This window comes from Callithrix jacchus, chromosome 7, assembly GCF_049354715.1.
Source record: "Callithrix jacchus isolate 240 chromosome 7, calJac240_pri, whole genome shotgun sequence".
NCBI lineage: Eukaryota > Metazoa > Chordata > Mammalia > Primates > Cebidae > Callithrix > Callithrix jacchus.
The window spans coordinates 75,453,515-75,479,269 of record NC_133508.1 but is presented as its reverse complement, the minus strand read 5'-3'; the positions used below and the strand labels follow the sequence as shown (position 1 = coordinate 75,479,269).

General features: G+C 43.4%; 1 protein-coding gene across 3 annotated transcripts in view; it reads left to right on the top strand.

Annotated features, from left to right (window-relative positions):
• RHBDL2 (rhomboid like 2) overlaps positions 1–25,755 on the top strand; it is a 56,442-nt gene that overhangs the window by 21,054 nt on the left and 9,633 nt on the right. For all 3 annotated transcript variants that reach the window (XM_017974581.4, XM_054259164.2, XM_078331301.1), the window contains exons 2-5: positions 3,456–3,826; positions 7,420–7,568; positions 8,881–8,993; positions 25,443–25,543. In XM_017974581.4, coding sequence (XP_017830070.1) covers positions 3,581–3,826; positions 7,420–7,568; positions 8,881–8,993; positions 25,443–25,543 — 609 coding nt within the window. In that variant the 5' untranslated portion in view covers positions 3,456–3,580. The remainder of the gene's footprint in view (positions 1–3,455; positions 3,827–7,419; positions 7,569–8,880; positions 8,994–25,442; positions 25,544–25,755) is intronic.

The following is a 25,755-nucleotide window of genomic DNA, read 5'->3' as shown; positions in this document are numbered from 1 at the left end:
TCATCCTTCCAAAGTGCTGGGATTACAGGCGTGAGCCACTGCGCCCAGCCTGAGTCTTTTTCATTGTTACCAGTCTGATAGGTGATATTTCCTCAGAAATTCAGGAGTGGGAAAGGAGATAAACATGAATAGGAGAGGTGGGGAAATGTCAGAGACTGGAAGGAGCACCTGTGAACATTACAGCACCAGGTGTTGGAGATCAGCTAAATCAGAGAGCGGCCCCTGTTCTCAGGAAACAGAGTGTACAGGTAAGGAGTTGGAGGATGATAGTAATTTACTGAGAGGTAAAACCAAAATGCTGGCTGGCTGCAGTGGCTCACACTTGTAATCCCAGAACTTTGGGAGGCTGAGGCAGGAGGATCGCTGGAGCCCAGGAGTTTGAGACCAGCCTGGGTAACACAGGAAGACGCCATCCCAACAGAGAAAAAAATAGCTGGGCATGGTGGCATGTATGCTTGCAGTCCCAGCTACTTGGGAGGCTGAGGTGGGAGGCTCGCTTGAGCCTGGGAAGTAGAGGCTGCAGTGAGCTGTGATCCTGCCACTGCATTCCAGCCTGGGTGACAGAGAGAGACCTTGTCTCAAAAAAATTAAAATAGGCCGGGCGCTGTAGCTCACACCTGTAACCCCAGCACTTTGGGAGACCAAGAGTTCAAGACCAGCCTGGCCAACATGGTGAAAAACCATCTCTACTAAAAAATACAAAAATTAGCTGGCATGGTGTTGGGCACCTGTAATTCAAGCTACTTGGGAGGCTGAGGCAGAAGAGTCGCTTGAACCCAGGAGGTGGAGGTTTCAATAAGCCGAGATTGTGCCACTATACTCCAGCCTGGGCCACAGAGCCAGACTCTGTCTCAAAAAAAAAAAAAATAAATAAATAAATAAAAAAATAAGAAAACCCCAAATGCTTCAAATTGCTACCAATGTGCTCATTTGGTGCTGGAGCCTGAAGTAGCTAGAACTACACGTCTGCTTTATGGTACAAGGCAAGGCAGAAAGCAGACATGCAGCGAGGTTTGGCTAAACCAATGGGGTTGACTATTTTGCAGCGCAGGAAATATGTTTAGGCACTAATATACTTAAAACGGTGGTTGTGAAGCTGTGAAATTCCGGAACTGCTGAAATTCCAAGATAAGGGCAAATGTAATCCTTATTTTGTAGCTCCTTTTACAAAGTTGTTAACAATATGGAATTTTATTTCCTCATAAAATGATTATGTATGATATTTAGATTTACAATAAGGCTGATTTATACAATGAGAGCTGTCCCTAATTGAACTTAAATACTTTAATATTTGTAGTTAAAAGCTGCTGATCTTAAATCCACATTGTAGTTTTGTCAATTATGAGATGTGGCAAAAACTAGAAAAAAATCATCAATGTTCAAGGGAAATTAATAAAATATAGTTATATCTATGGACTGAATGTCTGACTCTGGGAGGTGGGTGAGTGGGTGGGTAAAAAATGCAATGGAGAGAAAAAGACTTTATTTCAGAAAAGTTGTTGGGGAAAAGAAAAATGTCTCTTCCTAAATGTATTGAATATAATCTATTGTAATGTGAAAACTTGCCTAATGAGTTTTATTTGAAAATCAATTGAATTTGATCTGATTCCCAGTAACATGCAGTATAAGAACAGGCCCCAGGCTCAGCTCCATCCCTTCCATCTGTCCATCCATCCATCTAAAACCCATTCATCCGTCCATAGCCGATAACAACTAATAATTATAGGGTGTTTACTATGTGCCAGATACTGTTCTTTTTTTTTTTTTTTTCTGAGACAGAGTCTTGCTCTGTCACCCAGTCTGGAGTGCAGTGGCATGAATATGGCTCACTACAACCACCACCTCACAGGTTCAAGTGATTCTCGTGCCTCAGCCTCCCAAATAGCTGGAATTACAGGCGTGTGCCACTATGCCCAGCTGATTTTTGTATTTTTAGTAGAGACGAGGTTTCACCATGTTGGCCAGTCTGCTCTGAAACTCCTGACCTCAAGTGACCTGATCTGCCTACCTTGGCCTCCAAGAGCTTACTGTTCTAAGTGCTTCACATGCATTATCTCAAGCGATCTTCCCAGCAATGTTACGAGGCAAGTGCTGTCATTATCCTGAGTTTAAAATGGAATCTGAGGGTTTCCCAATAAGCTAAACATAGAATTAATTATTATATGACCCAGCAATTCCACTCATAGGTATACACCCCCACTCGAACTAGAAACAGATATTTAAACAAAACTTTACAGGGATGTTCATTCACAATAGCCAAAAGGTGGAAACAACCCAAATGGCCATAAACAGATGAGTGGATAAACAAAATGTGGCGTGTCTATACAACGCAATAGCATTCAGCCATAAAAAAAGGACATTTTGCTGGGTGCAGTGGCTTACACCTGTAATCTCAGCACTTTGTGAGGCTGAGGTGGGCAGATCACTTGGGGTCAGAAGTTTCAGACCAGCCTGGCCAACATGGTGAAACCCCATCTCTATTAAAAATACAAAATATTAGTTAGGCATGGTGGCAGGCGCCTACAATTCTAGCTACTTGGGAGGTGAGCCCAGAGAATCGCTTGAACCCGGGAGGTGGAGGTTGCAGTGAGCCGAGATCATGCCACTGCATTCCAGCCTGGCCAACAGAGCAAGACTCTGTCTGCCCCCCACCCCCCAAAAAACAAACAGGAAATTCTGACCCTTGCTACGATACGCATGCCTCTTGAAAACATTATGTGAAGGAAGCCAAGAACAGAAGGCCATGCACTGTATGGTACATACATATTGTATGATTTCATTTATATGAAATATCCAGAATAGGTAAATCCATAGACACAGAAAGCAGATTCGTCATTGCCAGGGACTACGGCAAGAGGGCAATAGGAATTAACTGCTTAATGGGTATGGGTATCAGGTTTTTGTTTGTGATGAGAACGTTTTGGAACTAGTGGTGATAGTTGCACAACATTGCAAATGTACTCAATTCACTGAATTGTACACTTTAAATGGCTAAAAACAGGGCCAGGTTCAGCGGCAATGCCAATTACACACAAAGTGTAATCCCAGCAGTTTGGGAGGCCAAGGTGGGTAAATCACTTGAGGTCAGGAGTTTGAGACCAGCCTTGCCAACATGGTGAAACCCCTTCTCTACTAAAAATACAAAAATTAGCAAGGTGTGATGGTGTGCACCTGTAATCTCAGCTACTTGGGAGGCTGAGGCAGAAGAATTGCTTGAACCCAGGAGGCGGAGGTTTCAGTGAGCTGACTCAGAGAATTTAAATAAGTGTTAACTTATTTTTCATATAATCTGATGTTAACTTACAGATGATACGTGGTACAGCTGTGTTTTAATCTCAGCCACCTGGTTCTTTGGCTCATGCTTTTTAAAACAATGCAGAGAAAACTTTATTTTGGGCAATTTAGGAGGTTTAGATCATTTTGATCATCTTCAGCTGCCTTTTCTTCACACACAGGAAAGGCCTTGGAAAGCAGTGGTTGCACCAGACAGCCCAGGAAAGAGCCGAACGCTGAAGACCACCTGCTGTTTGCTGTTCCCTGGCATTCATGCCCCTCAGGGGTGGAGGAAGAACCCAGGACAATGGCTGCTGCTCATGATCTGGAGATGGAGAGCACGAATCTGAATATGGAGAGAGAGATGAAAGAAGAGCTGGAGGAAGAGGAGAAAATGAGAGATGACGGGGCAGGGAAAGATCGTGCCAAGAATAAAAAGGTCCATAGGATCGTCTCAAGATGGATGCTTCCTGAAAAGGCCCGAGGAACATACTTGGAGCGAGCTAACTGCTTCCCACCCCCTGTGTTCATCATCTCCATCAGCCTGGCCGAGGTGAATGGGAGCAGGGTGGGCACTGGAGTAAGTGGCATGGGGGAGTTGCAAACAAACTAGGGGTCAGATGTAGATCTAGAGAAGGGACTGAAAACATGTGACAGAGCTTGGCGGGGATGGGGACAGCACACACCTAACCTCTGCCTCCTCCCTCCCCAGAGCTGCCTTTGGGGGCCTTCCTTACACTCCCTGTCACTGCCAACCCAGGGCAGAGTTTTATTTGTCAGACAAATCTGCCCAACTGTGCTGCATTTTCAGTGGCTTTTTTTCATTTTAACCATGATGTTTTTAGGAACCAAATCATCCTGGGGTTGCACATGGGTTTTCTCTCATGAACCAATTTAGACTGGTTGGTAAGGCCTTTCTGAGGCCCCAGGTTTAGAAGTATGATAGGCTGTTTCTGAATTTCAGTGGGAAAGAAACGGGATCCTTTAACAACGTCTACTTAAGGCAGCACGTGGTGTGTTGTCAAGCTCTGATCTAGACAGTCCTCTTGTTTTCCAGAAAAGACTGCAAGGCTCAGAGAGGTGGGATGACTTTCCCAAGGCCACATCATAGTCACGGGGCCAGTGGGGTGTGACTTCATGGGCATTAGGAAGTTCCTAATGTAATCCTTTTAATTTCCATTGATGTACTGATGCCTCAGCTTCCTTACCAGAAACTATATTAGTCAGAGTTCTTCAGAAAAACAGAATCAATAGGTGTGTGTGTGCTGGGGGAAGAGAGATTAAGATTTATTTTAAAAGCCAGGCATAGTGGCTCATGCCTGTAATCTCAGCACTTTAGGAGGCTGAGGCAGGCAGATCACCTGAGGTTGGGAATTTGAAACCAGCCTGGCCAATAGGGTGAAACCCTGTCTCTACTAAAAATACAAAAATTAGCCTGGCACGGTGGTGCATGCCTGTAATCCCAGCTGCTTGGGAGGCTGAGGCAAGAGAATTGCTTGAACCCGGGAGGTGGAGGCTGCAGTGAGATGAGATCGTGCCATTGCACTCTAGCCTGGGCAACAAGTGTAAAATTCCATCTCAAAAAAAACCATTTATTTTAAGGAATTAGCTCAAATGGTTATGGAGGCTTGGCAAGTCCAAAATCTTCAGGGAAGGCTGGCAGGCTGGAGGCGCAGGGAAGACTTGCAGTTCAAGTCCAAGGGTAGAGTTCTCCTGGCAGAATTCCCTTTTCCTAACAGAGGACAGTCTTTTCTCTAGCAAGGCCTTCAATTAGACAAACCTCACCCGTGGTATGGTGGGAAATCAGCTTTACTCAAAGACTACTGATTTAAATGTTAATATAAACCATACCTTCACAAAAACATCTAGGAAAATGTTTGAGCAAATGTTTGGGTAGCATAGCCTAGCTAAGTTGACACATAAAATTAACTGTTGCAGGGACCAAGCCTCTGATGGCTCAGATCAAGGTGAGCCTGAGGTGTAAGCATCCCGGCAGATGCTGTGGTCAAGTCTGGTTAGGTTGAAGGGGCACAGTTCTAACGTTTTTTCACAGGATTTTATTGTGAGGCTGCTTGCAACCGGGAAGTTGTCTGGATCTGAAGCATCTGTACCTGTTTTTCCTGCTTCTCCCCCCTGTTATACTGTCAGCCTGTAGGTTGTCTGGTGTTCTAATCAGCTATGTGTGTGTCTTCTCCATTTTAAATTAAACATTTAAAAATGCCTAGGCTGTGTGGCTCAAACCTGTAATCCCAGCACTTTGGGAGGCAGAGGTGGGCAGATTACTTGAAGTCAGGAGTTCGAGACCAGACTGGCTAACATGGTGAAACCACGTCTCTACTAAAAATAGCACAAATTAGCCAGGCGTAGTGGCAGGCACCTGTAATCTCAGCTACTCAGGAGGCTGAAAGAGGAGAATCACCTGAACCCAGGAGGCATAGGTTGGAGTGAGCTGTAATGGCATCATTGTATTCCAACCTCGGCAACAAGAGCGAAACTGTCTTAAAAAAATTTTTTTAAATAAACTTTTTATTTTGGAATAATTTTACCACTATAGAAAAGTTGTAAAGATAAAACAGAAAGTTCCTGAATGCCTCTTACCCAGCTCCTCCTATATCCGACATTTCTTTCCCCTTTTTTTTTTCCAAACCCAGGATAATCTCTGTATATAGTACATTACATTTCCATAGTCATTTTTTTTGAGACAGTCTTGCTCTCTCACCCAGGCTGGAGTGCCAGTGGCACAATCTTAGCTCACTGCAACCTCTGCCTCCCAGGGTCAAGTGATTTTCCTGACTCAGCCTCCCGAGTAGCTGGGATTACAGGCATGCGCCACCACGCCTGGCTAACTTTTTACACTTTTAGTAGAGATGTAGTTTCACCATGTTGGTCAGGCTGGTCTTGAACTCCTGACCTCAGGTGGTCCACCTGCCTCGGCCTCCCAAAGGGCTGGGATTATAGGCAGGAGCCACTGTGCCTGGCCCCATAGTACATTTGTCAAAACCGAGAAACTGACATTGGCATATTACTAACTAAACTCCAGATTTTTCTGGATTTTTACTACTTTCTCCACTGATGTCCTCTTTCTGTTCCTCTGGTACCCATTGCATTTAGTGGCCATGTCTCCCCAGGCTCCTCTGATCTGTGGCAGCTTCTCAGTCTTTGTTTTTCATGATTCTGATAGTTTTGAGGGGGACTGGCCGGGAGCCTGTAGAATGTCTCCCAGCTGGGGTTTATCTGATGCTTTTCTCATGATTTAACTGGAGTTATGAGTTTAGAAGAATACCATGGAGGCAAAGGGCCCTTCCCATCACATAGGCTCAGAAAGTTGATGATGTCACATGGTGTCACTGGGACTTTCACCTCCATCCCTTGATTAAGGCAGTGTTTGCCAGGTCTCTCCCGGGCAAGTAATTATTTTTCCCTCTCCCTGCTCTATTCTTTGGAAGCCAGCACTGATCTTCCCTCCCTCCCTCCTTCTCTCTCTCTCTCTTTCTTTTCTCCCTCTGTCCTGCCCAAGCTGGAGTGCAGTGGCATGATTTTGGTTCACTGGAACCTCTGCCTCCCGTGTTCAACCGATTATCCTGCCCCAGCTTCCTGAGTAGCTGGGATTACAGGCGCACGCCACCATGCTCGGCGAATTTTTGTATTTTTAGTAGAGATGGGGTTTCACTATGTTGGTCAGCCTGGTCTTGAATTCCTGAGCTTGTGATCTGCCAGCCTCAGCCTCCCAAAGTGCTGGGGTTACAGGCATGAGCCACTGCACCCAGCCATTGATCTATTTTCATAGTAAGTTGCAAATGAAAGATCAGTTGGTTCGACGATGAGGGCAGTAGGTATTTAAGAGGGAGAGGGTGGTAGAGAACATGGTGTCAGAGAGCAGAGTGTCCAAGAGCAGGGCCACAGGGATTCACAAATTCTTCCTTACAATGTGAGCTAGCACTGCACCCAACCATCAGAGGAAGTGGGGTATGGTGGGAACCATCACATTGGGGATGGTGGAGAAGTGTATTTCATGTTATCTTCTGGCACTATGGTGTGGCCCACTTGAGAGCTGAGTCATCCGAAAACAGTTACTGCCCATGGGCTTGAATGGGACCCCTCTCTGGAGAAGGTATGGTTAACACATATGTCTGTTCTGTTCGTCAGCTGGCAGTGTTTATTTACTATGCTGTGTGGAAGCCTCAGAAACAGTGGATCACCTTGGACACAGGCATCTTGGAGAGTCCCTTTACCTATAGTCCTGAGAAGAGGGAAGAAGCCTGGAGGTTTATCTCATACATGCTGGTACATGCTGGGTAAGCAATGACGTGAAGCCCCAGGTATCAGAGGTGATTATATCCTTGTAACCCTAACATTTATTAGGGACTTTATTATTGATAAGGCACTTTCATATCCATAATCTTGTTTGATCTGCCTGCAACCCCGAGGGGTAGTAGGCATTACTCCTGCTGTTTCATGTCTGAGGCTTAGAAGATGTAGTCACAGAGGCCAAGGCAGGCAGATCACTTGAGGTGAGGAGTTCGAGACCAGCCTGGCTGATATGGTGAAACCCCATCTTTACTAAAAATAAAAAAATTAGCCAGGCATGGTGGCACATACCTATAGTCCCAGGGGGCTGAGGAAGGAGAATTGCTTGAACCCGGGAGGTGGAGGTTGCAGTGAGCTGAGATTGTGCCACTGCACTCCAGCCTGGGGGACAAGAGCAAGACTCCATCTCAAAAAAAAAAAAAAAAATTTGCAAGGCTGTGTAGGATATATCATGTGTGGGGTTATATAAATTAGGAATATTTTGGATGCAAGTACCAAAAATATCTATCAGGGCCTTAAACAGAAGTTAATTTTTTCCCATAAAAAATGCCCAGAGGGTCCAGGAATGGTGGCTTATACCTGTAATCCCAGTACTTTGCCAGGCCAAGGCAGGTGGATCACCTGAGGTTGGGAGTTCAAGACCGACTTGGTCAACATGACAAAACCCTGTCTCTACTAAAAATACAAAAATTGGCTGGGCGTGGTAGCTCACACCTGTAATCCCAGCACTTTGGAAAGCTGAGATGGGTATATCACTGACGTCAGGAGTTCGAGAACAGTCTAACGTGGTGAAACCCCGTTTCTACTAAAAATACAAAAATTAGCTGGGCATGGTCATGGGTACCTGTAATCTCAGCTACTAGGGAGGCTGAAGCAAGAGAATCACTTGAATGTGGGAGGTGGAGGTTGCAGTGAACCGAGATTGCACCATTGCACTCCAGCCTGGGGGACAGAGGGAGACTGTTTCAAAAAAGAAAACAAATTATCCGGGAGTGGTGGCACATGCCTGTACTCCCAGCTAATAGAGAGGCTGAGGCATGAGAGCTGCTTGAACCCATGAGGTGGAGGTTGTGGTACAATCTCTGCTTACACACACACACACACACACACACACACGAAAAAGACTGACACACACACACTCGTAAAAGAAGAAAAAAGTTTTCTGCTAAAAAAAATTAGAAAATGGAATTCTAGTTAAACAAATCCTTAACTAGAAAAAAGCACATGAAAGTTTGTCTCCCTGGGAAATAACTGCTTGGTTTAGCCATAATATTTGACAACTATTGTTTTTCGTTGCAGAGTTCAGCACATCTTGGGGAATCTTTGTATGCAGCTTGTTTTGGGTATTCCCTTGGAAATGGTCCACAAAGGCCTCCGTGTGGGGCTGGTGTACCTGGCAGGAGTGATTGCAGGTCAGTGTTCTCAGGTAACACCGAATCAATACCTCTGGGCTCTTAGGATTAAAAGCAAAGGAAATAAATACTTACAGTGGCCTTCTTTAAGTCGATTTATTGTACTCCTAATATGTGCTAGGGAACAGTAAGCCTTAGAGGTCATTTAATTAGAGATAATATCGCACATAAGGACTAGTCATTGTGTCTATTCTCAGGTAGCTAACACTCAAGACAGGGTTTTGCATAACTGAAAATGCAAGCATGCCAGGTGCTCCCACCTGTAATCCCAGTACTTCGGGAGACTGAGTGTTGGGAGGAGCACTTGAGGCCAGGAGTTCGAGACCAGCCTGGCCAATATGGTGAAACCCTGTCTCTATTAAAAATACAAAAATTAGCTTGGAATGGTGGCACACCCGTTTCATCCCAGCTACTCAGGGGGCTGAGGCACCAGAATCACTTGAACGCAGGAGGCAGAGATTGCAGTGAGACAAGATCATGCCACTCTAGCCTGGGCAACAGAGCGAGACTCTGTCTCACACACACACACACACACACACAAAGGAATAAAGAAAACTGCAGACTAATGATTTTGAGAAGTAACATGATCAGATTTGCATTTAAGAAAGATGACATTAAGGGAATGTAGAGAATAACTTACGGGGCCCAAACACTGAGTAGGTACAAGCAGCATATGGCAGTGATCTCTAAAACTGGGTGCATCTAAGGTGATCTATTATGGTAATGGGAAGAAAATATTCGAATTCCCATCCATCCATTTGTTTACTAATTGGAAACATTTTTTTAAAAACTAAACTTTTAATTTTGAGATAATTGTAGATTTACATGCAGTTGTTAAAAATAATGCCCAGAGGTCTCATGTACCCTTTAAACCAGCTACCCCCCATGGTGGCATCTTGCAAAACATTAGTACTGTATCACAACTAGGATATCCACGTTGATAGTCAGGGTACAAAACTTTTTCAAGCCATATGGATCCCCCATGTTGCCTTGTTATAGCTCTACTGCCTTCCCTCCCACCTCCTTTACCCCTGGTCACTAGTGATCTGTTTTCTATTTCTATAATTTTGTCATTTGAAGAATATTATATAAATGGAATAATTCAGTAGATAGCCTTGTGGGATTGATTTTCTTCACTCAGCATAATTCTCCAGGGATTCATCTAGGTCGTTGCCTGTGTCAGTAGTTTATTCCTTTTTATTGCCCAGTATTTATTCCATAAAATGGATATAGCACCACTTTTTAACCATTCACTCATTGAAGGACATCTGCATTGTTCTCAGTTTTTGGCTGTTAGGAATAACACCACTCTAAACACTTGTGTATACATTTTTATGAACGTCAGCATGGGGCTTTGTGAACACGGTTTTCAGTTCTCTAGGATATATGTCCAAAGACACAGTTGTTGGATCATATGATAGGGGCATCTTTTTAAATTTAATTGATTAGTCAATTTCTTTTGAGACAGAGTCTCGCCCTGTCACCTCAGCTTGAGTGCAATGGTACGATCTTGGCTCACTGCAACTTCTGCCTCCTGGTTTCAAGCGATTCTCCTGCCTCAGCCTCCCAAGTAGCTAGGATTACAGGTGCCTGTCACCACGCCCAGCTAATTTTTGTATTTTTAGTAGACACAGGGTTTCACCAGGTTGGCAGTGAGCCGAGATCGCACTCCAGCCTGGGTGACAGAGGGAGCTGGCCTCAAACTCTTGACCTCATGATCTGCCTACCTTGGCCTTGCTGGGATTACAGGTGAATTTTTAAAGAAAATTCTTTAAATATTAAACATTTAAAGAATGTTTTCTAGACTGTCTCTCCCATTTTATATTCACCCTGGCAATATATAAATGATTCAGATTCACCATTTGGTGTTGCATGATTTTTTTTTGAGACAGAGTTTCACTCTTGTTACCCAGGCTGGAGTGCAATGGCACGATCTCGGCTCACCGCAACCTCCGCCTCCTGGGTTCAAGCAATTCTCCTGCCTCAGCCTCCTGAGTAGCTGGGACTACAGGCGCGCACCACCATGCCCAGCTAATTTTTGTATTTTTAGTAGAGACGGGTTTCAGCATGTTGACCAGGATGGTCTTGATCTCTTGACCTTGTGATCCACCCACCTTGGCCCCCCAAAGTGCTGGGATTACAGGCGTGAGCCACCGCACCTGGCGCATGATTTTTTATTTTACCTGTGCTTGTGATGTGGAAGCAGGGAAGGGAAGTGCTGGGTAGAGGAGGGCATGGTTCCTGGCTAGGGCTCTACCCCCGCACTCCCGCCCTGGCCTGTGCTCACGGACTTAGGTGAGGACAAGGCATTTTTCTTTTCCTGCCCAAATGGTGCATTTCCCAATACTACCCTGGCCTGCCATGCCCCATTCTGTGCCTATAAAACCTCTGGGACCCTAGCCGGCAGACACGCAAGCAGCTGGATGTCAGGAGGAACACATTGGCACATGACAGGACAGGAGCCAGCATGCTAGCAAGCCACTCACCAGCAGCAGAAGGATGTGGAGTTTGGCTGGGTCAGTCAGAGGAGAGCCTGGGCTGCTGAGTGGCCCTACTCCAGGGGAAAGCCATCACCCTTCTGGCTAACCCATCTGCTGAGAGCTACTTCCATTCAATAAAACCTTACACTTACTTGGCCGGGCATGGTAGCTTATGCCTGTAATCCCAGCACTTTGGGAGGTCAAGGCAGGGAGATCATGAGGTCAAGAGATGAAGACCATCCTGGTCTTGATCCAACATGGGGAAACCCCATCTCTACTAAAAATACAAAAATTAGCTGGGTGTGGTAGTGCACACCAATAGTCCCAGCTACTGGGGAGGCTGAGGCAGGAGAATCGCTTGAACCCGGGAGGCAGAGGTTACAGTGAGCTGAGATCATGCCACTGTACTCTAGCCTGGTGACAGAGCGAGCCTTTGTCTCAAAAACAAACAAACAAAAAATCTTGCACTCTTTCTCCAAGCCCTCATGTGATCTAATTCTTCTGGTACACCAAGGCAAGAACCCTGGGATACAGAAAGCTCTCTGACCTTGAAATAAGGCAGAAGTCTAATTGAGCTGAGTAGCAGAACTCACCTATGGAAGGGCTAAACTAAAAAAGTACCCTATAACACATGCCCACTGGGGCTTCAGCTGTAAAATTCACCCCTAGACGCTGCCCTGGGGTCAGAGCCCTGCAGCCTGCCCATCTGTATACTCTCCTAGAGGTTTGAGCAGTGGGGCACTGAAGAAGCCAGCCACACCCCCATCACACGCCCTGTGACAGGGCAAGGGAGCTTTTCCCCATTTCACTCCTAAGTGGGTAGTGATATCTGATCATGGTTTTAATTTGCATTTTCCTAATGGGTAATAATGTTGAATATCTTTTTTTTCAAATTTGGAGGGACATTCTGAGATGCATTATTGAGTATCTTTTTATGTGCTTATCTGCCTTCTGTCTATCTTCTTTAGTGAAATGCCTCTTCTGTTTTTCGCCCATTTGTTAACGTTTTTAACTGTTGAATTTTGAGAATTCTTTGTATATTCTAGATGCTAGCCCTTAACTGAATATGTAGTTTATAAATATTTCCACCCAGTCTGTAGCTTGTCTTTTTATCTTCTTGCCAAGGTCTTTTACAGAACATGAATTCTAAATTCTGGTGAAGTCTAACTTACCAATTTTTCCATTTATGAATGGTGATTTTGGGGTTATGTCTTAAAAACTTTTCACTGAACCTTAGGTCCTGAAGAGGTTTTCCAATGTTATCTGCTAAAAGTTATAGTTTTATGCTTTATATTTATTTCTTTGTTTTGTTTATTTTTAGAGACAGGGTCTCACTTGGTTGCATAGGCTGGAGTGCAGTGGCTCAATCATAGCTTACTGCAGCCTGCAGCCTCAAACTCCTGGGCTCAAGTGAACCTCTGGCTTTGGCCTCCTAAAGTGTTGGGATTATAGGCATGAGCCACTGCTCCAAGCCTTATGCTTTATTTTTTTTCTTTTTAATTTTATTTATTTATTTATTTTTTTGAGACAGTGTTCTGCTCTTGTCACCCAGGCTGGAGTGCAGTGGTGTGATCTTGTCTCACTGCAACCTCTGCCTCCCAGGTTCAAGTGGTTATCTGGCTTCAGCCTTCTGAGTAGCTGGGATTACAGGCACCCACCACCATGCCCAGCTAATTTTTGTATTTTTAGTTGAGATGGGTTTTGCCATGTTGGCTAGGCTAGTCTTGAACTCCTGACCTCAGGTGATCCGCCCTCCTAGGCCTCCCAAAGTGCTTGGGATTACAGGTGTGAGCCACCTCACCCAGCCTTTGCTTTCAAATATACAACCCGTTTTGAGTTTGAGTTTCTTTTTGTTTGTTTGGCCTAAAGATATCCAGTTATAGTAGGCCGGGCTCAGTGGCTCACACCTATAATTCCAGCACTTTGGGAGGCCGAGGCAGGTGGATTATGAGGTCAGGAGTTTGAGACTGGCCTGGCCAACATAGTGAAACCCTCTCTCTACTAAAACGACAAAAATTAGCTGGGCATGGTGGCATGTGCCTGTAATCCCAGCTACAGGGAGGCTGAGGCACTAGAATTGCTTGAACCTGGGAAGCAGAGGTTGCAGTGAGCTGAGATCATGCCACTGCACTCCAGCCTGGGCGATATGCTAGAACAATTCACTGAAGATTTTTTCCTCCTTCAATGAACTGCTTTTGCACTATTATAAAAAATCATTTGCCTGTAGTTATGTGGGGGCTATTCTGGGTTCTTTTTATTCCATCAATTTCTGTGTGTATCCCTCCACCAATACTACATAGGCTTGATTACTGTAGCTATATAATAAGTCTTGAAATCAGAATGATTCCTCTTACTTTATTCTTCATTTTCAAAATTTGGCTGTTCTAATTCCTTTCCCTTTCCATATAAGTGTTAGAATAATTCTGTTTATAGCTATAGAAATTCTTGCTGAAATCTTGATAGGAGTTGCCTTAAATCTGTACATCAATTTGGGGAGAACTGATATCTTTTCTATAGTAAGTCTTTTAATCTATGAACAATGTCTCTTATTTATATCTCCTAAATGTTGTTTTAAATTTCAGTGTTCATGTGTTCATTGCTAGAATATAGAAATACAATTGATTTCTGCATGTTGTTCTTATACCCTGTGACCTTGCTGAACTCACTTATTAGTTGTAGGGATTTTGTTTTGTTTTGTTGTAGATTCCTTGGGATTTTCCATGTCATCTGCAAATCATCAAGTCATCTATAAATAGAGAGTTTATTTCTTCCTTTTGAATCTGTATGTCTTTTGTTTCTTTTTCTTGCCTTATTGTGCTGGCTAGTGCTTCAAGCACTATGTTAAATAGGATTGAAGAGAACAGATGTTCTTGCCTTGTTTCCAATCTTAGGCAGAAAGCAATTTGTCTTTTGCCACAAAGTGTAATGTTAGCTGTAAGTTTTTTTTGTTTTTTTTTTTTTTCCCTTGAGACAGAGTCTCTGTTACCCAGGCTGGAGTGAAGTGGTACAATTTTTGCTTGCTGCAACCTCCACCTCCCAGTTTCAAGCAATTCATGTACCTTAGCCTCTGAGTAGTTTGAGTAGTTGGGATTACAGGCATGCGGCACCACACCCAGCTAATTTTTTTTTAATACAGACACAATTTCACCATGTTGGCCAGGCTGGTCTCAAACTCCTGGCCTTAAGTGATCTGCCTATCTCAGCCTCCCAAAGTGCTGGGATTACAGGCATGAGCCACCACACCCAGCCAACTGTAAATTTTTTGTAGGTGCTCTTTACCAATCCATTTATTTCTAAAAAATGAGCAAGAAATCTATCGAGCAAAGTCCTATGGATGGTAAAAAGAAAAATAAGACTAGGCACAGTGGCTCATGCCTATAATCCCAGCACTTTGGGAGGCTGAGGCAGGAGGATTGCTTGAGTTCAGTAGTTCGAGACTAGTCTGGGCAACATAATAAAACTCTGTCTCTACCAAAAAATAAATTAGTCTGGACACGGTGGCTAATGATTGTAATCCCAGCACTTTGGGAGGCCGATGTGGGCAGATTATTTGAGATCAGGAGTTTGAGACCAGCCTGACCAATATGGTGAAATTGGTTTTCTACTGAAAATATACAAATTAGCCAGGCATGGTGGTGTGTACCTGTAATCCTAGCTACTCAGGAGGCTGAGGCATGAGAATCCTTTGAACCCGGGAGTCAGAGATTGCAGTGAGCTGAGATTGCACTTGCCTGGGCGACAGAGCGGGACTCTGTCTCAAAAAACAAACAAACATTTTTTAGCTGGGCATGGTGGCTCACACCTATAATCCCAGCACTTTGGGAGGCCGAGGCAGGTGGATCACGAGGTCAAGAGACTGAGACCATCCTGGTCAACATGGTGAAACCCTGTCTCTACTAAAAATACAAAAATTAGCTGGGCAAGGTGGTGTGCACCTGTAGTCCCAGCTACTCGGGAGGCTGAGGCAGGAGAATTGCTTGAACCCAGGAGTGGGAGGTTTTGGTGAGCTGAGATCATGCCATTGTACTCCAGCCCTGGGTAACAAGAGCGAAACTCTGTCTCAATATATATGTATATATATATATTTTTGAGATGGAGTTTCAAAATAAAAAATATATATATATTTAATATAACTGTGTAATATTTAATACACAGATTGACAAAAGACTCCCTTTGGTATTTATGTGTCACTGAAATATGTGCAGTTTCAGCTGGGCGTGGTGGCTCAAGCCTGTAATCCCAGCACTTTGGGAGGCCGAGATGGGTGGATTATCGGGGGTCAGGAGTTCAAGACCAGCTTGGCCAACATGGAGAAACCCCATCTCTACTAAAAATACAAAATTAGCCAGGTGTGGTGGCACATGCCTGTAATCCCACCTACTCAGGAGGCCGAGGCAGGAGAATCGCTTGAATCTTCAGGGTGTGGAGGCTGCAGTGAGCCGAGATCATGCTGCTACACTCCAGCCTGGAGCCTGGGTGAGACAGAATGAAACTCCATCTCAAAAAAAAAAAAAAAAAGAGGCCGGGCGCGGTGGCTCAAGCCTGTAATCCCAGCACTTTGGGAGGCTGAGGCAGGTGGATCACGAGGTCAAGATATCGAGACCATCCTGGTCAACATGGTGAAACCCCGTCTCTACTAAAGATACAAAAATTAGCTGGGCATGGTGGCGCATGCCTGTAATCCCAGCTACTCAGGAGGCTGAGGCAGGAGAATTGCCTGAACCCAGGAGGTGGAGGTTGCGGTGAGCCGAGATCGCGCCATTGCACTCCAGCCTGGGTAACAAGAGTGAAACTCCGTCTCAAAAAAAAAAAAAAAGAAAAGAAATATATATACACACACATATATATTTTATATATGCAGTTTCCTGGGGGTAGTTTGGGAGTTCTACCACACAAAGGAAGTGAAAGCCCTCATTGTCCCCTTTTGTGCTGTAAGATTTACTGCAGTCTGTGTAAATGCAATAATCTTTCCAAGGAGTAAAGGACATCTGAGTTAAGGATTTATCACAAAAATCTTTTGTATCTCCCAGAGATTTGCTGATTATGTTTGGCAAATTACTTAGAAGAGTTGTTAACTTAAATTAGCTCATGCACTTTTCTTTTTAAAAAAGAATTTCCTGAATATTTTTCTGTAACAACAAAAATTTTTCCAGTAGTAATGCTACCTAACAGATGTGGTTGAAAAAACAAGCACAAAATATGTCCCTTTGAGGACATGAGAGTATTTTTCTCTCAAGAAGTGAGAAAAGAACTGCTTTTCCACAAATATTCATGCTGCGAAAAGAGCATGTTGAAAATTAATAATTGGAAATTATTCCACCATTATATGATTTTGCTGCAACAAAATGATGCACCATCTTTTATAGAAGTTCACACTTAAAAAGCTGGGAAATAGGCTGGGCGTGGTGGCTCATGTCTGTAATCCCAGCACTTTGGGAGGCAGAGGCAGGTGGATCACCTGAATCTGGGAGTTCAAGACCAGCCTGACCAACATGGATGAACACTGTTTCTACTAAAAATACAAAATTAGCTGGGCGTGGTGGCACATGCCTGTAATCCCAGCTACTTGGGAGGCTGAGGCAAGAGAATTGCTTGAGCCTGGGAGGCAGAGGTGCTCGTGAGCCGAGATCATGCCATTGCACTCCAGCCTGGGCAGCAAGAGTGAAACTCCATCTAAAAAAAAAAAAAAAAAAAAAAAAGCTGGGAAATAATTTCCTAATCTATGTTAGAACTTCTCAGTGAAAAGTTGTAGTGGGTTTTAAACTTTATTGTAGTACTTCCTGATTAGTTTGCAATAACTAATGATTGGCATTGGGGAAGGCAAGAATTCATAGCCAAGTTACAAGAAAATATTTGTATCATTGGCGTAAGCCCAGGCAATGATGCAATTCTTCATTTGATGCATTTGAAACTATACATACTTTTAAAAGTTAATATTTTAGCTATGGCAGACACTAGAAGCAAATTTTCTTTTCTTTTCTTTCTTTCTTTTTTTGAGACAGAGTCTCACTCTGTTGCCCAGGCTGGGGTGCAGTGGCGTGATCTTGGCTCACTGTAACCTCCACCTCCCAGGTTCAAGCAATTCTCCTGCCTCAGCCTCCTGAGTAGCTGAGACTATAGGCACATGTCACCACAACTGGCTAATTTTTGTATTTTTAGTAGAAACAGGGTTTCACCATGTTGGTCAGGATGGTTTCAATCTTCTGACCTCATGATCCACCTGCCTTGGTCTCCCAAAATCCTGGGATTACAGGTGTGAGCCACTGCACCCAGCCTAGGAGTAAATTTTCTTTCTTTTTTGAGACGGAGTCTCACTTAGCTGCCTACGCTGGAGTGCAATGGTGCATTCTTGGCTCACTGCAACCTCTTCTCAGGTTCAAGAAATTCTCCAACCTCGGCCTCTCGAGTAGCTGGGATTACAGGCGTGTGCCACCATGTCTGTCTAGTTTTTTTGTATTTTTAGTAGAGATGGGGTTTCACCATGTTGGCCAGGCTGGTCTCAAACTCCTGACCTCAGGTGATCTGCCTGTCTTGGCCTCCCAAAGTGCTGGAATTACAGGGGTGAGCCACCATGCCCAGCCTAGGAGCAAATTTTCTATAGAAAATAACTATATTTGGTTGGGTGCGGTGGCTCATTCCTGTAATCTTAGCGTTTTGGGAGGCCAACATTGGTGGATCACTTGAGGCCAGGAGTTTGAGACTAGCCTGGCCAGTGTAGTGAAACCCCATTTTTGTCTCTGCAAAAAATACAAATATTAGCTGGGTGTGGCGGTATGCACCTGTAATCCCAGCTGTTTGAGAGGCTGAGGCATGAGAATTACTTGAGCCTGGGAGATGGATGTTGTAGTGAGCCAAGACAGTGCCACTGCAGTCCAGCCTGGGCAATGGAGTGAGACTTTGTCTCAAAAAAAAAAAAGCCCCCCCAAACTGATTTTAAAATTACATCTCTGCATTTTATATTAATTAATTAATTTATAGAGATGGGGTCTTGCTATGTTTCCCAGGCTGGTTTCTAACTCCTGGGCTCAAGCAGTCCTCCTGCCTCAGCCTCCCAAATAGCTGGGACTAGAGGCACATGCCACAGTGCTTGGCTTACATCTTTGTATTTCTGTGTCATAATATTTAACAAAGATTTTTAAAAATAATTAAGTTTATTTAATGCTACTACTCATTAAAATATTTTTTATACCACGAATAAAGTAAAAATAATTAAAAATATCATTTAATCAGATCAGATTCAGTGGCTCATGCCTGTAATCCCAGCACTTTGGAAGGCTGAGGCGGGTGAATCACCTGAGGTCAGGAGTTCGGCACCAGCCTGGCCATCATGGTGAATCCCCATCTCTACTAAAAATACAAAAATTACCTGGGTGTGGGGGCATGGTGGTGGACACCTATAATTCCAACTACTCAGAGGCTGAAACAGGAGAATCACTTGAACCTGAGAGGCAGAGGTTGCAGTGAGCCAAGATCGTGTCACTGCACTCCAGCCTGGGCAACAGAATGAGACTCTGTATCTAAAAACTAAAAACTAAAAAAAAATATTTAATCAGTATGTCTCATCCTTTAAAGATTCTAACATATCTTTTTCAGGGACATAATTCAACCCATTGTAGTGGGATATAAAACAATCCCCAAAATTATTTTACTGATCAAACACTTGTCATCCTTCTAGAACCGAGAGTCCCAGTGAGGGACTGTGATCTTGCAGGGAACAGCGGCAGTGGGGATCAAGAGCAAGACGCAGTCATGAGACACGTTAAACAGATAGGACTGGCAAGTCTTAGTGAAGTCGCTTCCCATCTTACTTCCCTTCTGCTTATTTGGATCCTGGTTTTCCATCTTCGTCTATTTTTGCACACATCCAGTTTTTTTCTGCCCTTGAAAGACTTTTCAATGGCCAGGTCTTGCCTGGCTCCAGCATCTATTCCCCTGATTCCCCCACAGCTTGATTTCAACCTGTGGTATTTAGCCCTGCCCCAGTTCAGAGCACAGAGCAAAGGGAGAAAGTGAACAACCTGTTCACATCCTCTACCTATTTTTGCAACAGCTTCTTGGCAGGTATTCCCCTGCCCTTTCATTCTATCCTTCACACTGCTGACTGGGTCACCTTCCTGAAACACCTGAAAAGTTTACAGTGGCAAAAAAAAAAAAAAATCCAAAATATCCAAAGATATTCTTCATTACCCTCTACTACCTGACCTCATTGCCTTTCTTGCTTTTCTTTTTTTTCTTTTTTTGACATAGAGTTTCACTCTGTCACCCAGGGTGGAGTGCAATGGCACAATCTTGGCTCACTGCAACCTCCGCCTCCCAGGTTCAAGTGATTCTGCCTCAGCCTCTCGAGTAGCTGGAATTACCGTATGTGCTACCACATCTGGCTACTTTTGTTTTTTTAGTCGAGATGGGGTTTCACCATGTTGGTCAGGCTTGTCTTGAACTCCTGACCTCAGGTGATCTGCCCACTGTGGCCTCCCAAACTGCTGGGATTATAGGCATGAGCCACTGTGCACAGCCTTTGCTTTTTTTCTAGAATCCTTCATATGTAATTCTGATTTTCTCACTCTTGCTTCTGGCAAAGTGTGGTCTACTGATTAGCAGCATCGGTATCACCTGAGAGTATGTTAAAATGCAGAATATTGGATTCCACACCCAACCTACTAATCAGAATTTGCCATTTTAGCAAATGCACAGGTGACTTGAATGCACAAGAAAGATCGAGGCATACAGGTCTGCACTCCAGCCCACTGTTCCCCAATCTGACTGATGGTCAGAATCTCCCGGAGACCCTGTCACAGCTATTGCTAACAGATCCCGCCCTGGTCTACTGAATCAGAATCTCTCTTGATATGGCATTGGGATCTGTATTTTTTTTTCTGTTTAATGATGTATGTACATTAAACTGTAGATGTATAATAAAGTGTACACATTTAAAGTACACAATTTGATAAGCTTTGATATGTGCATATAACCATGAAACTGTAACATCATAATCCTGGACCCCCAAAAAAGTTTCCTTGTGACCCTTTGGAATCCCTCCATCTCCCACCCTCCACTACCTTCCCCCTCAACTATCGGTCTATTTTCTGTCATTATAGATTAGTTTGTATTTTCCAGAATTTTATATAAGTAGAGTATGTACTCTTCATTATCTGGTTTCTTTCACTCAGGATAATTATTTTGAGATATATCCATGTTGTGGTGTGTATCAAGAGTTGATTCATTTAATTGCTGCGTAGTATTTGATTGTGGGGATATACCATATTGTATTTATCCATTCTCCCAGTGGTAGAAATTTGGGTTGTTTCCAGTTGGAGGCGGTTACAAATGAAGCTGCTATGAACATTTGTGTGCAAGTCCTTGTGTGGACAAATGTTTTCATTTCTTTTGGGAAAATACCTAAGAATGGAATGGCTTGATCCAATGGTAGAGGATGTTTAACTTTTAAGAAACTGACAAACTTTTTGCTGGCTTCACTGAGATATAATCAGATATACAATGCACCCATTTAAAGTGTAGAATTCAATTTTTTAGTTGATTTACCAGGTTGTGAACTCATCCTCACAATCTGATTTTAGGATATTTTTATCCTCCAGAGAAACAATGTATCCATTAACAGTCATCTCCCATTCCACACCCTACAACCCTGCTTCAGTTCTAGGAAGCCCCTAACCTACCTCTGTCTCTATAGATTTGCACAGTCTGGACAGTTCATGTAAATGGAATCATAATGTGGTCTTTGTGACTGGTTATTTTCACTTAGCATAATGTTTGCAATGTTCATCCATGTTGTAGCATGTTTCATACTTTATTCCTTTTTATGGCTAGATAATATTCCATTTGGTGGATAGATGACATTTTCTTAATTCGTTTGTCAGTTGATGGACATTTGGGTTGTTTCTGCTTTTTGGCTATTATTTATAACACGGGTATGAACATTTGTTTACAAGATCTTTTAAAAAAGATTTTTTTGTTTACAAGATTTCATGTGGATATATGGTTTCATTTCTCTTGGGTATATACCTAGGAATGGAATTGGTAGGTCATATGGTAGCAAAGTAATACCATTTTATGTCTCCACCAGAAGTTCCTGTTCCTTTAATTTTAGGCAAAATATTAAGTATTTTTTTTTGATAGATTCTCCCTCTGTCACCCAGGCTGGAGTGCAATGGTGTGATGCCGGCTCACTGCAACCCCCCGGCACCTGGCTTCAAGCAATTCTGCCTCAGTCTCCCTGGTAGCTGGAATTACAGGCGTGTGCCACCATGCCTGGCTAATTTTTTGTATTTTAGTAGAGACGGGGTTTCACCATGTTGGCCAGGCTGGTCTCGAACTCCTGACCTCAAGCGATTTGCCTGCCTTGGCTTTCCAAAGTGCTGGGATTACAGGCATGAGCCACCGTGCCCAGCTATAAATACTTTTTAGATTTGTTCTGTAACTTAGTTATGTTACTTGAAAGCAGTTTAATTATTTTTGGTAAGGTGCGAATTATTCCCATGACTGCACCCTTTGGTGTACTCAAAACAATGCCCCACTGATTATGGAGTTTTCCAGTACACACTCCCACATTGCTTGGAGGAGAGGACCTAGAGAAAAGTCGCAGGGCAGAGAAGCAGCGGAGGGTGGCCCTGGATTTGGCTTATCAGTCTTTAGGGCCCTCCTGCCCTAGGAAGGGCAGTGAGGACCATGGTTTTGCCTCCATCATTAACACCCTGTCCATGAGCTTGCAGGACTGAGGTAGACCCAGAGGAGAACTGGAAGGGCCAGAGTCTGCTGTCTGAGTCCCTTCTCTGGGGGTGCCTGGGCCTTGCTGCACTTCCTTTTCGGGCTAACTTCATCCTGATCACACTTGATTTTCCTACTGGGATTTCCCTTCTTTCCAATTTCTTCACCAACTTAAAAATTCTGTATTGAGGCTGGGTGCAGTGGCTCATGACTCTGATCAGCACTTTCAGAGGCTGAGGTGGGCGGATCACGAGGTCAGGAGATTGAGACCATCTTGGCTAATATGGTGAAACGCCATCTCTGCTAGAAAAAATAAAATAAAATAAAAATTAGCCAGGCGTGGTGGTACATGTCTATAGTCCCAGCTGCTCAGGAGGCTGAGCTGAGATTGCAGGACTGTGCTCCAGCATGGGCAAGACTCTGTCTCAATACATACAAAAATTATGTATTGAGAGTAGTTTCCTACATTACCTCAAATCTCATTCAGAACAAGGATCATTCCTAGAAGTCAGAAAGGAGGGGAAATAAGCTTAGTCACAGAAGGCTACTTCATACTTGAGCTTCTGTTTCAAGGACAGTGAGTACGTGGTGGTGGAGCCCTGTCCCTCTGCAGTGTCTAGTGTACTGATACATTTTAAGATTGAGGTGTAACTTACATGTAGTAAATGCCCAGACTTATGATGTGTGGAAACAAAAGAGTTTTCCAGAACAGAATGTTACTTAGGCTCTCTGGTGCTGTGTAAGCAACAGGTAGTCTTCCCATTTCATTTTTGGTGGTTCTCTCCTTGGCTTGGGTAATTTCCTCCCATGCTCCTTTCTGGAGTCTTCTGTGTGCAGCAATCTATTCTCTGGTACCCTGTCTTATAAACTCTAGTGACCCAGATCTAGCTGGACTCTAAACTTCAACTCATCAACTTAAAGTTTGCTGAGATCTGCCTGGGTTCCCGCTTCATGCATTGTATTCTGTAATCTCCCTCAAGGTAGTATGTCAACAGTCAGATAACTCCATTGATAACTCTATTGCTAACTGATTCAATCTATTTATAACTGATTCCCTGTCTCTAAATGATTTACTCATTTTGTTTTCGGATATTTAGTGTCTTCAAGACCATTCTTTCATATATATTGTCCAGTGCTTTTGGCTTTTTTGCACAAGACAGCAAATCCTTTTCCTGTTACCTTATCGTGATCAGAAGTAGACATTTGTATCTATTTTAAAAATAAATTTATCATATGATTATGATACAGTCAGTCACCTCAGCCCTAGGCTATAGGTTAGCATTTGAGAATTGATGCTCTAAGTTGCTCTGGACTACTTCTTTTCTTTTGAGACAGAGTCTTGTTCTGTCACCTGGGTGGAGTGCAGTGGTGCGATCTTGGCTCACTGCAATCTCTGCCTTCTGGGTTCAAGGGATTTTTGTGTCTCAGCCTCCCCAGTAGTTCGGATTACAGGCACATGCTACCATGCCTGGCTAATTTTTTGTATTTTTAATTTTTTTCTTGTTTTTGAGATGGAGTCTCACTCTTGTCACCCAGGCTGGAGTATAGTGGCATGATCTCAGCTGACTGCAACCTTTGCCTCCTGGGTTCAAGTGATTCTCCTGCCTCAGCCTCCCCAGTAGCTGAGATCACAGGTGCCTGCCGCCATTCCTGGCTAATTTTTGTATTTTTAGTAGAGACAGGGTTTCACATGTCGCCCAGGCTGGTCTTGAACTCCTGAGCTTGGGCAATTCACCTGCCTTGGCCTCCCAAAGTGCTAGGATTACAGGCACGAGAGCCACCGTGCTCAGCCTACCAGACTACTTCTCACTGATCTTCAGTTATCCATAAACCTTTTTCCATGCCATTGCTTTTCCAGTTCTCTAAGTCCTGAATACCTTCCTTTCTTTTGTTTTTCTTATCCAATCCTTTTGTATGTGGGGGTGGAAAGGAGGTGGGGGGTCTTGCTCTGTCACCCAGACTGGAATGCAGTGGCATGATAATAGCTCAGTGCAGCCTCAAACTCCTGGGCTCAAGTGATCCTACCAGCTCAGCCTCTTGAGAAGGCAGGACCAGAGGCACGTACCACCATGCTTGGCTAATATTTTTTTTATATTTTTGGAGACAGGTCTCACTCTGTTGACCAGGTTGATCTCAGACTCTTGGCTTCCTGCCCTCAAGCAATCCTCCTTCCTGAGCCTCAGAAAGTGCTGGGATTACAGGAGTGAGCCACCATGTCTGGCCAATCTTGAAGATTCTTCAAAGTTTAATCAAAATGCTGTCTCCTCCTCCTCAGAGTAGCAAGGACTCCACCCTTCTGTTGAGAAAATCATTCCTTCCTAAGTACTTCTACAATAAATTTATTTTTGTCATAGTAGTTGTTATATTCTGCATTTATAATAGTTGTTTGCTCATTTTTTTGTAAAATTACTAAGGACAGAGACTTTTTCTTGCACAAAGTAGGTATTGTAATGTATTATACACTAAGGAAATGAAGGAGGGCCTTGAAAGGAATAGACCAAGTACTAGAACTAAGTGGTATAGAGAGAATATTTTAGTCTTAGCATAAGGTGGTTTGTAAAGTCTTGTTTTGGTCCAGTAAATCTAGGATTAGGTTAGCAAATAGGATTCATCTTGCTTGGGGAATCTGACTAGATGGTATGTTGAGAAGGATTCTGAGGCCACATTACAGCTCATTGAGAAAGACAGCCATTAGATAATAAAGTATTGGATTGTCTCAGGTATTTTGACTAAACGTAGGATATTTTATAATAATATTAGGTTGATGCAAAAATAATTACAGTTTTCCCCTTAAAAGTAGTGTCAAAACCACAATTACTTTTGCACCAACCTAATAGCTAACAAATATATAATACACGTCAGGCAGTGTTCTAAGCACACACACACATCGATGCATTTACTTACCCTGAAAATCCATTGAATTAAGTTCTATTAATAGCCCCATTTTGCAGGTAGGGAAACTGAGACATAGAGGAGTTAAGTAACTTCCTCAAGTCATACTGCTGGTAATTCTGGCTCCAGACAGTTCTGCCATTGTCACTGTTATGTAGCTGTTCTAATGAACATTCAGTGTTTTCAGAAACACTGGTAGGTAGCATATACAGCTATATGAAATGGGCAAAATAGATCTGTTGCTTGCTAATATGATAATAGACCAAACTTCCCAAATGTCTACCTTAGATTAGAAAGATTTATCTTCTGATCCCTGTAGTCATGTCTGATCCTTTGTGTTTTATTTCTTTAGGGTCCCTTGCCAGCTCCATCTTTGACCCACTCAGATACCTGGTGGGAGCTTCAGGAGGAGTCTATGCTCTGATGGGAGGCTATTTTATGAATGTTCTGGTGGTAAGAACCAGGGGGATGGAGTTCATGGGTCTCTTAAAAAAACAGAAAACAGTAACTGTTCTTTGGTTCAACTACATTTATCAATATTTACTGAACACTCATTTTTCTGAGAATTGTATGGCAATGCCATTTTATTTCCTTTCCTTTCCTTTTTTTTTTTTTTGAGATGGAGTCTTACTCTGTCACCCAGGCTGGAGTGCAGTGGTGCAATC